This window comes from Dromiciops gliroides, chromosome 3 (genome assembly GCF_019393635.1).
Source record: "Dromiciops gliroides isolate mDroGli1 chromosome 3, mDroGli1.pri, whole genome shotgun sequence".
NCBI classification, from domain to species: Eukaryota; Metazoa; Chordata; class Mammalia; order Microbiotheria; family Microbiotheriidae; genus Dromiciops; species Dromiciops gliroides.
The window spans coordinates 272,059,812-272,074,531 of NC_057863.1; the positions used below are offsets into that span (position 1 = coordinate 272,059,812).

At 40.2% G+C, this 14,720-nt stretch overlaps 1 protein-coding gene across 8 annotated transcripts in view; it reads left to right on the forward strand.

Annotated features, from left to right (window-relative positions):
- The window catches only part of PWP2 (PWP2 small subunit processome component), a 58,263-nt gene that overhangs the window by 26,180 nt on the left and 17,363 nt on the right, over positions 1-14,720 (forward strand). For all 8 annotated transcript variants that reach the window (XR_006355735.1, XR_006355736.1, XR_006355737.1 and 5 more), the window contains 6 exons: positions 40-187; positions 952-1,102; positions 2,533-2,713; positions 5,381-5,528; positions 7,250-7,358; positions 10,633-10,698. Coding sequence is in view for 5 of the 8 variants with exons in the window: in XM_043997017.1 (XP_043852952.1) it covers positions 40-187; positions 952-1,102; positions 2,533-2,713; positions 5,381-5,528; positions 7,250-7,358; positions 10,633-10,698 (803 nt within the window). In the remaining 3 variants the exon portion in view is untranslated. The remainder of the gene's footprint in view (positions 1-39; positions 188-951; positions 1,103-2,532; positions 2,714-5,380; positions 5,529-7,249; positions 7,359-10,632; positions 10,699-14,720) is intronic.

A 14,720-nucleotide genomic window follows, 5' to 3' on the forward strand; every position in this document is an offset into this window, starting at 1 on the left:
CTGACATTAAAACCCTTTATATTTTTTTTTCCCTTGCAGATACCGAAACTTTCGCACATTTACATCTCCTCGCCCAACCCAATTTTCTTGTGTGGCTGTGGATTCGAGTGGTGAAATTGTTACTGCTGGGTCCCAGGATTCCTTTGAAATCTTTATATGGTCTATGCAGACTGGTAGACTCTTAGATGTAAGGAACAGAACTTAACATATAATAAACCCATGGCACTGAAACAAAATGTGAATTGTGTGTGGGGTTTTGAGGAAGGGGTAGTTGTTGTAAATGAACAGTATAATACCTGCCTTTTGTTAGTATTACCTCACTGAGTCATGGCAGCAGGGGGAGCAACATTGAAATGGGCAAGAGGGAATTCTGTGCTATCTCATTCATCTTGGCTGGTAGTGTGGAGAAGGCAAAATTCCAGAAAATTCTGATGTTTTTAATAGTTCCTAACCTAAAGGTAAATGCACCATATTTTTTTTTTTTGTGGGGCAGTGAGGGTTAAGTGACTTGCCAGGGTCACATGGGTAGTAAGTATCAAGCGTCTGAGGTCGGATTTGAACTCAGGTCCGGTGCTTTATCTGCTGTGCCACCTAGCTGCCCCACCATATTTTATTTTTATTAACTACTGAAATTTCTTTGGTGCTTAGATGGAATCGGGACCTACTATCATTCTAGAGGGTTAAGGACAAAGAGTCAGAAAGAAAATTTTGGGGAAGGGGGAAGAGAGAGAAAGAGGAGGAATGAGAATGAGAAATGGAAAAGTGAGTATATGATAGAAGAAATTGTGTGGCTTCTCAGGAAGCCAAAAAGGATTATATTTCTAAATTTGAATATATCCATGGTTAAATTACATTGTTTGACACAGTGGAGTAGAATTAAATTTGCTTGTCACATTACCCTCTTCTCTTACTATTTCTTTCCCTTTTCTTTGTAAATGAAAAATTCTTTAGGTTTTATCAGGCCACGAGGGCCCCATCAGCAGTCTGTGTTTTAACCCAATGAAATCCATCCTTGCTAGTGCTTCTTGGGATAAGACAGTGAGATTGTGGGACATGTTTGATAGCTGGAGAACCAAGGAAACATTTAATTTAACCTCAGATGGTAAGTTTTATCTTATTTCTTAAACTACAAGAGTACATAATGGGAAGGAATTTTAGATTTGTGACTTTCATTTGTAAGATATTTTTACTGATCATATTTTTATCAGGCTCTCTTTTCTTTATTGATTTTCTTTTTGTTTTTAGGGGGGGCTGGTATTTCAGAGAGGTTAGAAAGATGGTCAGTGAAGGCTGACATCATCAATTACATCATTTTTTTTTTTTAATTTAAAATTTTTGTTTGGCGAGGCAGTTGGGGTTAAGTGAGTTGCCCAAGATCACACAGCTAGTGTCAAGTGTCTGAGGCGGGATTTGAACTCAGGTCCTCCTGACTTCAGGGTCAGTGCTCTATCCACTGCGCCACCTAGCTGCTCCATCAGTAACATCATTAATGCTATCCTTCCTTTAAATACCTTTTAGAAAACTCTGCTTTAAAAACTCTCCTTTAAATACTTTTTAGAAATAAATATAAGTTGATAGTGGTCAGGGTGGTCAATACTGCCCAAATATAGGTTGCTTCTTTTTGGTTTTAGGCTTTGGTCATTGCTTTTCTTGGTTTTCTGTTCCGTTTTTGAGCAGCAGTGGAAAGGAGAAAGTAACCACAAGTGACAACGCATAATACTCTGTCTGCTTTTGAATATTACTAATCAGTTTCACCTTGGATACTGAAGCATCACTTAAACCTAGCACTCTTGGGGACAATCATCTAAGGTCCTTTATCTCCTATAACTGTTCCGTTATTGAGTTCTCTTGGTTCTTCATAGCATCTTTCTACTCTAGACCAGGCTGTCATCATCCCAACATCTAGTTTATCTTGTCTGCTACCCTTCTTCTGTTCTCTCCTGAACTTTGATATTAAAGAGCGGAAATAATTCAGCAAAACTATCCAAGTCCAACTTTATATACAACCTTCTCCCCTGCAAAGAAGGAAAAGAAGTACATTCCCATATCTTTTCATTAGGGCCAAGTTTGGTCATTATAATTATATAGCATTTAGGGTTCTTTCCCTCTCTATTTGCATTTTTATAGTTATTGTATACATTATTTTCCTGGTTCTCCTTTACTTTGCATCAGTTTGCATGTCTTCCCATGCTGCTCTTTATGAAATATATTCATTTTTTTTTCTTAGAGAATAGTAAGCATTTTGTTACATTTAAGCATCACCGTTTGTCTGGTAATTCCCAGTTAATGAAAATCTATTTAATTACAGGATCTTTACTACCATATACTTATCAGTACTATATTTTTCTGGGCAACATGCTGCATGAACACAAATAAGCTTACTATACTCTTAGGAGTGATGAGGTTAAGGAAAATACCCAGGTGAGCTCTAGGGAGGCTGATAAATAAACAAATTGTAACGGGCTGTTTCCTCAGCAGAGAGTATGATTAATGTGGATCCTCCTTCTGAGTTTATGTTCTTTCTCTTTGCAGCTCTAGCTGTGACTTTTCGACCAGATGGGGTTGAGCTGGCGGTGGCCACCTTGAATTCACAGATCTCTTTCTGGGATCATGAAAATGCTATGCAGACGGGCTCAATTGAGTGCAGGCATGACCTGAAAGTGGGCAGAAAAGAGCTGGACAAGATAACAGCCAAGCATGCAGCCAAAGGAAAGTAAGTGTATTCTGCCCTCTGGAGACTGATGAGTGGAAACAGAGGGCAGTGAATGTCCTGATGTGCTTTGTGGGAGGCAGTGTTCATCTAATGAAAATAGGACTGAATTTGGAGTCATGAAATGACCCAAGTTGAAATCCTGACCCTTAATGTTTGATAATTGTTACATGACTGTGCACAAGCCACTTAAATTTGCCAACCTTTGATTTCCTCATCTGTAAAATGGGGATAATATGTGTATTATTTACCTCACAGTTTTGTGGGGAAAGAACTTTGCTGGTCTTAAAGTACTATGTAAAGTGAGCTATTGTTTGTAATAAATGGCTTTAAGATGATGCCCCAAAAGGCCAAGTTATTGATTTACAGCCAGTCTTCTATTTCCAAAAGAAATTAATATGAGAAGGAAAAAATTATAATTTTAGAAAACCCTGTTTCTCTTTTCATTTTCTTATGTATAAAAAAAAAGATGTACTGCATTTTTGCATAGACACAGTTTGGTTTTTGGAGGTACTCTTAAATTCCAGTCTTTCTCATTCAAATGTAATGGAATAAAAGATTTTTGGACTTACAATCAGGAGACCTGGGTCCTAGTCTTGACTATAACTAATGAATGACTTTGGAAAGTAACTTAGACTTCCTAGGTTTTAGTTTCCTCCTCTTAAAAAGGTATGGCTAGATGATCTTTAAAGGTCCCTTTTAGCTCTATTATGATTTTAAGGGTTGGTGATATGCATCATTTCAATCACCTGAACAGACAAGTTAGAAAACTGAAGCAGCCTGGGAGAAAAATTTAATAGCTTACTCAATTTTTCCTACCCTCTTCTCATACTTTTCATACCCTTTTAGCACTAGGAAGCTAAAAAAAAAAGTATAGATATAAAGATAGTGTCATTCCTAACTGTAGCAATTTTGAGTCCTTGGTATAAAATCTTCAGAGAAATTAAAGCAAATGAATCAAAATCCTCTAAGTTTTTAGCTTCCACTCTGCACTCAAAGCCACTAACAAAGCAAAGTGTAGAGTATTGCCTCCTTTCATTGCTTCTTCCAACATTCTAAAAGGATATAATCAATGAATAATAAAATGCTGAAAAAGACAAAAAGTGAGATTATTTTAAGCACTGAACCTAGATTCGATAGTTTAACTTAATTAATTAATTAATTTTTTGGGGCAGGTCAATGGGGGTTAAATGACTTACTCAGGGTCACACAGCTAGTAAGTGTCAAGTGTCTGAGGCTGGATTTGAACTCAGGTCCTCCTGAATCCAGGGCCGGTGCTTTATCCACTGCACCATCTAGCTGCCCCCATAATATCAACATATTTTATTATATTTTATTATTTGGTGAGGCAATTGGAGTTAAGTGACTTGCCTAGGGTCACACTGCGAATTAAGTGTCTGAGGCCGGATTTGAACTCAGGTCCTCCTGAATCCAGGGCCAGTGCGCTATCCACTGCACCACCTAGCTGCCCCTAGTTTAACTTAATTTTTAAAAAATGTATAGTTGCCCAACCTCTGATTTTATTTGAGTCCAGCCTAGTTTTTTTCAGTCCCCAGACTGTGTTTTTGGGAGAAAGAAGAGTAAGCTAAGGAGATGAGCCTGTGTCAAACACATGGTAATCCATTTCTGGTAATGTCCTTTTGCTCGCTAATAGCCACTTCCTTTTGAAATAGTGAAGGACTTGATTAGTGGATTATCGAGGAAGAGGATTCCTTGCATTTCTCATCCCCCTTCATTTTCTAGTTCTATTTAATTCAAGTTGTTATTTTCTCTACTAGAAGAAGGCCCTCACTCTTAACTTCTTTATATTGTGGATACAGATATTACCTACTTGTTTGGATGTTAGTTTGTAGTTGAGTTAGTCAGCTAGCATTTATTAAGCACCTGCTGTGTGTTGGTCATTGTGCTAAGCACTGAGGAGGCAAAGAAAGGCTCTCAGGGATCTTATAATCCATGGGGAAGACAATATGCAAACAACTATGTACAGATAAGATATCTGCAGGAGAAGTTGGAGATAGTTGATAGAGGGACTGAGGTTAAGGTTTGGGAAAGGCTTTTACAGAAGATAGACTTTAGCTGAGACTTGAAAGAAGTCAGGGGAACAAAAAGACAAAGACGAGGTGGGTGAGAGTTCCAGGCATGGAGTGGGGTGTAGTCAGTGAAAAAGCTCAGCCAAGGGGGCAGCTAGGTGGCGCAGTGGATAAAGCACTGGCCCTGGATTTAGGAGGACCTGAGTTCAAATCTGGCCTCAGACACTTGATACTTACTAGCTGTGTGACTCTGGGCAAGTCACTTAACCCTCATTGCTCTGCAAAACAAAAACAACAAAAAAAGAAAATGCTCAGCCAGGAGAGGAAGAGTCTCATCCAGGGCAGAGGCATGAAGGGAAAGAGAGGGAAACAGAAGGCTGGATGGTAGAGAAACTCGGTGGGCTTTGAAGGACTGGTAACGATGAAAATGAGGGCAGCGCATGCTCAAGGAATGGCATGAACAAATGTTCAGAAGGGGCAAAGTGTGGTGTGTATTTGGGTAATGGATTTCAGCATCTGCTTTTAGGAGCTTTGATTTGTGGTCTGTGTCTTTTCTAAGAGTTTCATTTTTCAGAAGGCTCCACTGGTTCAGAGGAAGGAACAATACAACAATTTAAAGACCTCCCTCTTCTTTCTTTAGGTCTTTCACCACTCTGTGTTATTCAGCAGATGGCCAGTGTATTCTGGCAGGAGGAATGTCCAAGTTTGTTTGTATTTATCACATTAAGGAACAAATTCTCATGAAGAAGTTTGAAATATCCTGTAATTACTCCTTGGATGCAATGGAGGTAAGCTAGAGTGAGGAAAATGCAACTGTCTTCATTGTCCCTTGTGTTGTTATTGTGGCCAAGCAGATTTACTCTGTGTGACAACAAAATCACTTAGGCCTAGATTTACAGACAGTACTCAAACAGCTGATGCGTCACCAGATTAGTTTGAAAATAGAGAGCTGTATGGGTACACTCTGGATTATAAATGTCTAATATATGGTGGCCCAATTCCATTGGACCCCCAACATGGGAGAAGCGTTCCCTGGTTGCTTGGACAGGGTGGGGAAGGGGAGAACATTTAATTCAGCATACTCATTGAACATGTCTTCTGTGTATTTATGCTATCTACCTCGTAGCATTTTTTTTTTTTTCAAAAAGTGCTTTGAAAACTTTAAAATAGGGGCAGCTAGGTAGTGCAGTGGATAGAGCACCGGCCCTGGAGTCAGGAATACCTGAGTTCAAGTGCGGCCTCAGACACTTAACACTTACTAGCTGTGTGACCCTGGGCAAGTCACTTAACCCCAATTGCCTCACTAAAAAACAAAAACAAACAACAACAACAACAAAAAATAGCATATACATGGTATTGTTAGTCAAATCAAGTCAACAAACATTTATTAAGCTAGGTCCTAGGCCTGCACTAAGTCCTGGGGATACAGAGGAAAGCAAAACCAATCCCTACTCTTAAGAAGCTCAGCATCTAATGGGGGAGAAAACAAGCAAACAACTATATATGAACCAGATTTATACAGGATAAGTTGAAATAATTTCAGAGAGAAGTCACTGGCATTAAGGGAAAGATTTCTTGTAGAAGGTAGTATTTTATCTGAGACTTGAAGCTTCCTTCAAGCTTGGGGGGTGGGGGAGCAGACAGGTAGGGAGAACATTCCAGAGATGAGGGCATAGCCAGGGAAAACATCCAGAGTTGGGAAATGGTAAGAGAAGATTGGAAAGATAGGGAGGAGTCAGGTCGTGAAGGACTTTCAACACCAAATAAAGGTTGTTTTGTTTTATCCTGGAGTTGGATGGGAGCCACTGGAGGTTGTTGAATGGGGTGGGGGTAGGGGTAACCTGGTCATACCTGTGCTTTAGGAAGATCAGTTTGGCAGCTAAGTGGAGGATGAGCTACAGCCGAGAGAGGCAGAGAGACCACCCTCCTGGGTATGTCAGGATCAAATGAGAGAATGTTTCTAACACATTTTTCAATCTTTTAGAGCATATGTGTCACACATGTGGCCTACAACAGCCCTGAGTGGGCCCAAACCATATTAAAATGTAATTGGGGGGGGCAGCTAGGTGGTTCAGTGGTTAAGGCACTGGCCCTGGATTCAGGAGGACCTGAGTTCAAATCTGGATTCAGACACTTGACACTAGCTGTGTGACCCTGGGCAAGTCACTTAACCATCATTGCCCTGCCAAAAAAAAAAGTAATTGGGAAATATTTAACACAATTCTTAAAAGAACTATGATTTCATCCAGTCCATACTTTAGTTTGCATGAATTTCCGTGATCCAAATAAAGTCTTCTGATGGATGAATAAGTGGAGAGGAGATTCACACTCCATATGAAGTTTAGATGAAATGACCTCTAAGGTCCCTTTCAGCTGTGAGATGAGTCTGTGAAACACCCACATCCTTCTAGGGATTATACTCATATTCTTGTAGGTGATTTCATTGGATGCCATTATTTCTTGTTACTGTGACATGAGGTTTGATGACTTTTGTTTCTTTTCCTTAAAGGAATTTTTGGATCGAAGGAGAATAACTGAATTTGGTAATCTGGCATTGATTGATCAAGATGCTGGAGATGAAGAAGGCATCGCTGTGGCATTGCCAGGTGTAAGAAAAGGTAAAAACCTTGGGAACCTAAGGTTTCTGTAAGCACCCTCCTTTTTATGCTGCATCGAAGGCTTTTATAAAATGGATCTATTTGCTGATGGACAGCTTGGGTTGCAGCTTTAAGGCTATTAACAATATGTTTTGTTTTTACATATTTAGAGGCAGCATGGCTTTGTGGATAGTGCTGGGCTTGGGGTTTGGAGTCAGGGAGATCCAGATTCTCTGCCTCCAGCCAAGTTGCCTAACCTCTTTATGCCTCGAGAAACTTAACTACTACATCATAAACAGTTGTCATCTTTAATGTTGAAAAGAGCCCCCACACCAGGAGTTGACCATGCTGCTGAACTGACATTTTTATAATGTGGTTAAGCTTTCAAACACAGTTTCATTTTATCCATCCACATCATGGTGCCTGACAAATGTTGAGATGAGCACTTAGTAGATTCTTAAGAATATTTGTTGGTTGGCAAGACTTTGGTGAGGTAAATTAGGTAATGACTTACATTTTCCAAATGAGAGAATGGACTTTACTAATGCCATAGCTAATTCATGACAGATTTTGGACTGATATTGCCTCAAGCCACCTCTGCCAGTATTTTTTTTTTTTTTTGGTGAGGCAATTGGGCTTAACTGACTTGCCCAGGGTCACCCAGCTAGTAAGTGTCAAGGGTCTGAGGCCGGATTTGAACTCAGGTCCTTCTGAATCCAGGGCCGGTGCTCTATCCACTGCACCACCTAGCTGCCCCTCTGCCAGTCTTTTTTGAAATTCCATAAAAGACTTGCCTTGGCTACTGCACAAGTGGAACTTGTGTGTCATACTCCTGTTTTGGTTGGGGACATATAAGCCTGATAGTCCAAAATCAGGAGATTTTAGGGACCTTAGGCATCACTTACTGAAGGGGGCCACTGGTGGCTCAGAGTATAGAGTGCTAAGCCTGGTGTCAGGAAGACCTGAGTTCAGATCTGGCCTCAGCTACTTACTACCTGTGTGACCCTGGGTAAGTCACTTAATCTCTGCCTGCCTCAGCTTCCTCAACTGTAAATAGCACTTACCTTCTCAGGGTTGTTGTGAGAATCAATTAAGATAATATTTGTAAAGTGACAGACACATAGAACTCTATAAATATTAATTATTATCATTAGTAGTCTAACCTGATGAAGGTTCAGGTTCAGTTCAGGATCATCTGGGACTTAGAGCAGGAATACCCTTGCCTGACATAAAAACTTTCAAGGCCAAGTCTTATTCATCCATCTATCCATCCATCCATTTATTTATTTGTTTATTCATTCATTCATTTGTTTGGAAGGGTGGGGTAGTCAGTCATTATTCATTTTTATGGTAACTTTAAAGATAGAATTCCAGAACATTCTATATACAAGTTATGTGTAGTAAGATGCCATTTAAAAAAAAAAAAGATGTCATTATACATGACTGAAACAATAGCAAATTCAGTAACATGCAGCATAAACAGTATCTAAAGCCTATTACTAGATGAACTGTATCTTTTGTTTGCTGTGACCAAGAGCTCTGCATTAAGCCAGGCCTTTGTTACTTTACCTTCTCTTTATAGCTCAGACATACATGTAGTGTCTCATATATAAGGCACTTGGCTTCTTGGTATGTGGCATTTATTTATTTTGTCATTGCTAGGAAAAGTTTAAACTCTGAGCTAGGCTTTGAATTGAATAAGCCAGAATGTAATTGAACCTAATTGGTGCTGCAAGAATCAGGATGGGTGTGCCTTACTCTTTTCTATTAAAAATAACAAAAAAACCCGCTGAATACTTAGATGTGTTTTTCACAAATCAGAACTTAATGTTATAAACATATTATGCAGGAAATCAGAGGAATATAGACTCAAGTGGACTCTATGGACGTTTTAATGTTTCTTTAGAGATTGAGTTTCCTATTTGATAAATACCATTGATGTCACCATTTGCTGGCCGATATTTTTCACCTGGTAAAGATGCCATTTTGAGTGGGGGTCCATGCCCTAGCCACCAGGAAAAGTGGCTCCTCTTCCCTAACTTCACCTTTTCTATTTTGTTAATTTTTTCATTTTTTCCCTTCTTATTTTTAGTATAAGAACTTCATTAGTAATCAGCTGCCATAATTACCTACCTCTTTTGTCTGAATGTAAGACTCCCCCAAAGTAGATGATAATAATCTTTTGAAAGGTAAGGAATAAAGAGTATAAGTTTAGACACCAAAAATAAATTTTTAAAAATTAATTTATTATAAAATGAAAATCCAGTTTGGGGAAACCCCAAATGGAAACCCTGCCAAAAGAAAAACTCAATTTTTTGGCTTTATTTAAAGTCAAGCTAGTGGGGAAATTGAGAATGACAAACCAGTGTGGAAATTTGGATTTATTCCAGTTGAGGAGCTTAATACAGGTAGGCCATTCTCATTCTCATTGCTCCTATCCCCACACACTCTATCACTGCCTCTAGCTCCTTCCAGCATATCCATTCCAGGACACTGAGCTGCCTGCCCCAGAGTACTAACCTTAGCTAGAGGTCATCTCTGTAAAAATAAAAATAAGTGTGAAGCAGAGCCTGGGCTACAAAGAAAGTACATAGTCTTTGAGGAAAGGGACTCATAGGGATCAGCACAGGGAGAGAAAGTGGATGAATGTTGGTGTCAAGACCAAAGCTCTGTCTATTGCTGTCAGAGATTCAGGCAGAAAGAGAAGTCATTAGGAACCTACAAATGGGAAGGCCCTGAAACCCTTACCTGGCAGCAACAGCAAGGGCCTCTGACACAGCTTTTTTAGAATTTGATGACATTGCTATGACCAGTGAGGTTTAAACGATATCTTTACTGCTGGGATTGTGCTAATACTAATACTAATACATCATTCATGTGTTCTTATTTTTGTTCAGTTGTTTTCAGTCATGCCTAAATTTTTGTGACTCCATTTGGGATTTTCTTGGCAAAGATACTGAAGTGGTTTGTCAGCTCATTTTACAGGTGAAGAAACTGAGGCAAACAGGGTTAAGTGACATCCCCAGGGTCACACAGCTAGCAAGGAATGCCGTATTTGAATTCAGGTCTTCCTGCCTTCAGGCCTGGTGCTCTAACCATTGCACTACCTGGCTGCCCACTTGTGTCTTATACCATTCATATTTGAGAGGAACATAGAGCCCGTATTTAGACTAATAAACTTATTCAAGCCTGTACTTACCTGGCCCAAAGTAGTATTATGACCTCTTGATCCATCAGTTTAAATTAGAGAATTTATTGTAATTGGGAGTGGTTTTTTTTTTTTTTTTTTTTGCAGGTGACATGAGTTCGCGACGTTTTAAGCCTGAAATCAGGGTGACTTCACTTCACTTTTCTCCCACAGGTAGGAATGTATAAGATGTTTTTCTAACATTAAAAGGATAGCTTTGATTGAATCTTTGAGACTGTACATTCCCTGTAAGTCACATATAACATCTAACAGATATTCATTAAAAGTACCTGCTATGTACAAAACAATATGCTAGGTGTTGAAAATGATGGAAAGATTAAATAAGATTTCATTCCTGTCTGCACTTTTGGAGCTCACAGTCTAGTATGACTGGTACACAGACAGGCTTAATAAAAATTAAATCATGTTAAGGGCATATGAGAGTTACAAACCAAGCAGTAGGCAAGATTTAGGGTGAAGGAGAAGATCATTACTGAATGGAATGAGAATGAGAAGGCTTCATGGACAGATGACCTTTGATCTGAATGTTTAGAATTTTAAAAGGTGCAGTTAGGGGAGTTTTGTGAGCAGAGGCATGGATGTGGAAGAAAACATATCCTGAAACATGGGGAATTGACCTGGTAATCTGGGGGGAATTGGGAGGAGTGAAGGGTGGTGGTGGAAGATAATATGAAATAAGATTGGAAAAGAGGTTATTTAAAACCATTGGAAATTGTTTGGATGTTGATGGGAGGGTAGAAGGCCTTCCTTAAAGAGTCAGAAGTCATTACAGGATTTCAAGGGGAGGACTGAAGATGAGATCTGTGCCTAAGAAGGATTGTGTGGTGGGACTGTGGAAGATGGATTGGAGTGCAGAGTAGCTCTAACTACTCTGAGTAAGGGCATTTCCTTCTTCCCAGGCAAGAGGCAGTGGGTCTGAGCTTTACAGCACTGAGCAGAGAGAGGAGGAAGCAGGTGGCTAGCCCAAGTCCCATCAGACTTAGCTGAGCAGGAGGCAGCCACACCGCTTTCACTCCACCACTCTGAAGAGAACCATTGTCTTGACCACTAAGCCAGAGGCACCTGAAACCGAGAATGTTCTGCCCAAGCGCTTCCAATGGTTAGAAAGCTTCCGCCTTCTCCTTTTTTCCCCAGTCTGAGTGATATGGAATCCCCAACTGTAAACCACCCTCCTCCAACCCTTGCTGTCTCATCCTCGTCCTCATTCACTTCAACCCTAACCCTCCAGTGTTTCACTTTAGTTCTGGGCCCCTTTCCACTGTCACCTCTGGAATTCCCATTGCATAGTTAACACACTTCCTTTCTTTTTTGACCTCTTCCTCATGTGCTGCTTCCATCATCTGGCTTGCACTGAGACCCGGCTCCTCCTCCTTGGCATGTCTGGCCTGTCTTTCTAGGACCAGTTGTACCTTCTCTCATGAGTCCTGCCATGCTGGTCCTCAAGGGGGAGTTGGAACTCTCCCTGCCCCCCATGGCCATTTTCAAAATCTTCTGCCACTCAACAATCTCTCTCCCTTTGGAGTTCATTTTACCCAAATTTATTACCAGCTGTGGATTCTGGTGGTTGTTATCTACTGGCCTTCAGGTCATTCATTCTCCTTTGTCAAGGAGTTAGGTATCTGGCCCACAACCTTCCTATCTAGGACAACTCCTGCCGTTACACTAGGGGACTCGAACCACTTGAGATTCCCCAGCTTTCCAGTCGCTTTACTCATTCAACTTCCGTAATGCATAATTCTATTGTACTTCAGTTACATCAAGGTTATTCCACCTTTGATCTTGCCATCATTTACAACTGTTCCACTTTGATGATCAAGAATACTAAACCTAAAACTCCTTCAGCCAGTCATTACCTGTCATTCCATCTTTTCCTATGCTTTACTCCCTCTAAATCTATTCTTTGTCCTTACTGTGACACTCCACTTATCAATAGTTTCTTGGGCTATCATCTCTGTGGCTTTATTTTCCTCCCTTCCCAGGCTCTCATCTCTAGACTCTGTTCTACTCTTAGATTTCTTGTTCCCATGTCCCGTTTATGCTTTGCCAAACCCCAACCTTGGATTATTTTTACCTTCTACCTCTTTGCCTCCTACTCATCTGCTGCATGGTGCTACAGAGGTCATGTTGACTAGTTCTTTTATGTATTTATTCTATCTAATCCCAACTGGGCCCTCATGGAATTGAGACAGTCCTTTCGCTCTTCCCTAATTGATTCTGTCTCTCAAGTTCCCTGCACTACTTCCTCCCCACTCACCATCAAGGATTTTGCCTCGTACTTGACTAGGAAGTGGAGGTCATGTACCAAGAGTTTCTTCTTTCCCCCTCTTCCTCTTCTTATATCACTCATATCTTTCTCCTCTGTCTCTTTCACTCCAGTCTCAAATGATGAAGTGGCCCTTTTCCTTGCCAAGCCCAACTCCTCTACATGTTCCTTTATAGCTTCTGTGTTCTCCAGCAAATTTACCCCCAAATTATCTCTTCTAACAGATCTCTTTATAGAAACCTACCTCTCCTGAACTCTAATCCTGCATTACCAGCTAGCTATCTCTTGGATATTGTGAGCTGTGTGTCCTGCAAGCATCTCATGCTCCGTATCCAAAATAGGACTCATTTTCTTTACTCCCTTCACCACCTTTACCCCTAATTCACCCCTCTTCCAGAACTTCCCAACTGCCCTGTTTCTATCAAGGGCAGCATTTTTCTTTGAGTTGCCCCAGTTATAATGTTACTGTCATCTTTGACTCCTCATGCTCCCCACATATCAAATCATTTGTCAATTCTTGTCATTTCTTCCTTAATAACATTTCTCACATTCATTCTCTTTCTAGTAGGCCCTCATCACTTCTTACCTGGCCTATATCATTTTCTTCCTATTTCATCTCAAATTTCTTCCTTTTCTAGTTTGTCTTCCTTCCATAGAGTGATAAAAAGCATAGGTCTGACTATTACTCCCTTCCATCCCTCGATGAAGCATTTATTAATCACTGACTATGTTCTTGGCACTGTGCTAGGCACTGAGGATACAGAGCTAAAAATGTAACTGTCCCTGTCCTCGGGAAACTTCCATTTCATCTGGTAAGTAATATAAGTATGCAGTTAGAATAGTTTATTTCGGGGCTGAGGAAGGGAAGGGAAGGGAAACCATGAAAGAAGTCCTTGGACTTCTCATGGGGAGAAAGGCATGGCACAGAGAGAGAGGCTCTGAGATACCAATCTCAGTAATGTAAGTATGTACAAAATGGATACATGGTATCTTTTACCTTTCCTAATCCCTTTAGCTGATGAGAGGACTGAGGGGCTCAGGAAAATTTTCATGCAGAAGATATTTGAGCTGCATTTTGGAGACATCTAGGGGATGCTGTGAGGTGGAGATGAGCAGGGAAAGTGGCTTCCAGGCAAGGAGGAAAGCCCAGGGCAAAGGCTGTGAGATGGAAGGTTAAATGTTTTATGTATGAAGGCCAGCTTGGCTGGACGGTAATGTGTAATGGGAAATAAGGTATGAAAAGCCTAGAAAGATAGGTTGGAGTCAGAGTGACTCCCCTTTGCCTCTTGGAGAAAATATAAAGCCAGGCTCCAACCTATCCTTTCAGGCTTTTTTTTTTACATATTTTACTTTCCAGCCAAAATGGACGGCTTACTATTCCTCTTACACATTTGTTCTCCCCTTTCCACGAATGGTAGGTACTCCCTCCATGCCTCTGCTTCCCAGAATCCCAAGATTCCTTCATAGCTCACTTGCCCTCTTCTGTGTGAGACCTCCTCTGATCCTGCTGGTTTGCCACGAGATTTCAGCTTTTATGTCGATCTCCTCCCTTTTAGACCAAGAAAAAATATTCAGCTCAATAAATTTGAACACCTATTGGGTTTGGTTCTTTTGGTAGCTCCTTTGAAGGAAAAAAAGGACTAGAATTGTTTTAATCTTATAAATTTTGTTTACTAATTTGCATAGTTGTAATAAATACTTCCTTCTGCACCTCTAACCTAACATTCATTGAGGCCAATTTTTCCAAACTATATCAATATGTAATAGGATATTCATGTTTCTAGGTGGTATGGATTAGGTGTGGGGCACTTCAGTTTTCTTTTTTTGCTTCATTTAGTTGCACTGTAACTCCAAAGATTGAAGTTCTATAGTATGAAAAATATTTTTCTGTGGACTTAACAATTATTAAGTA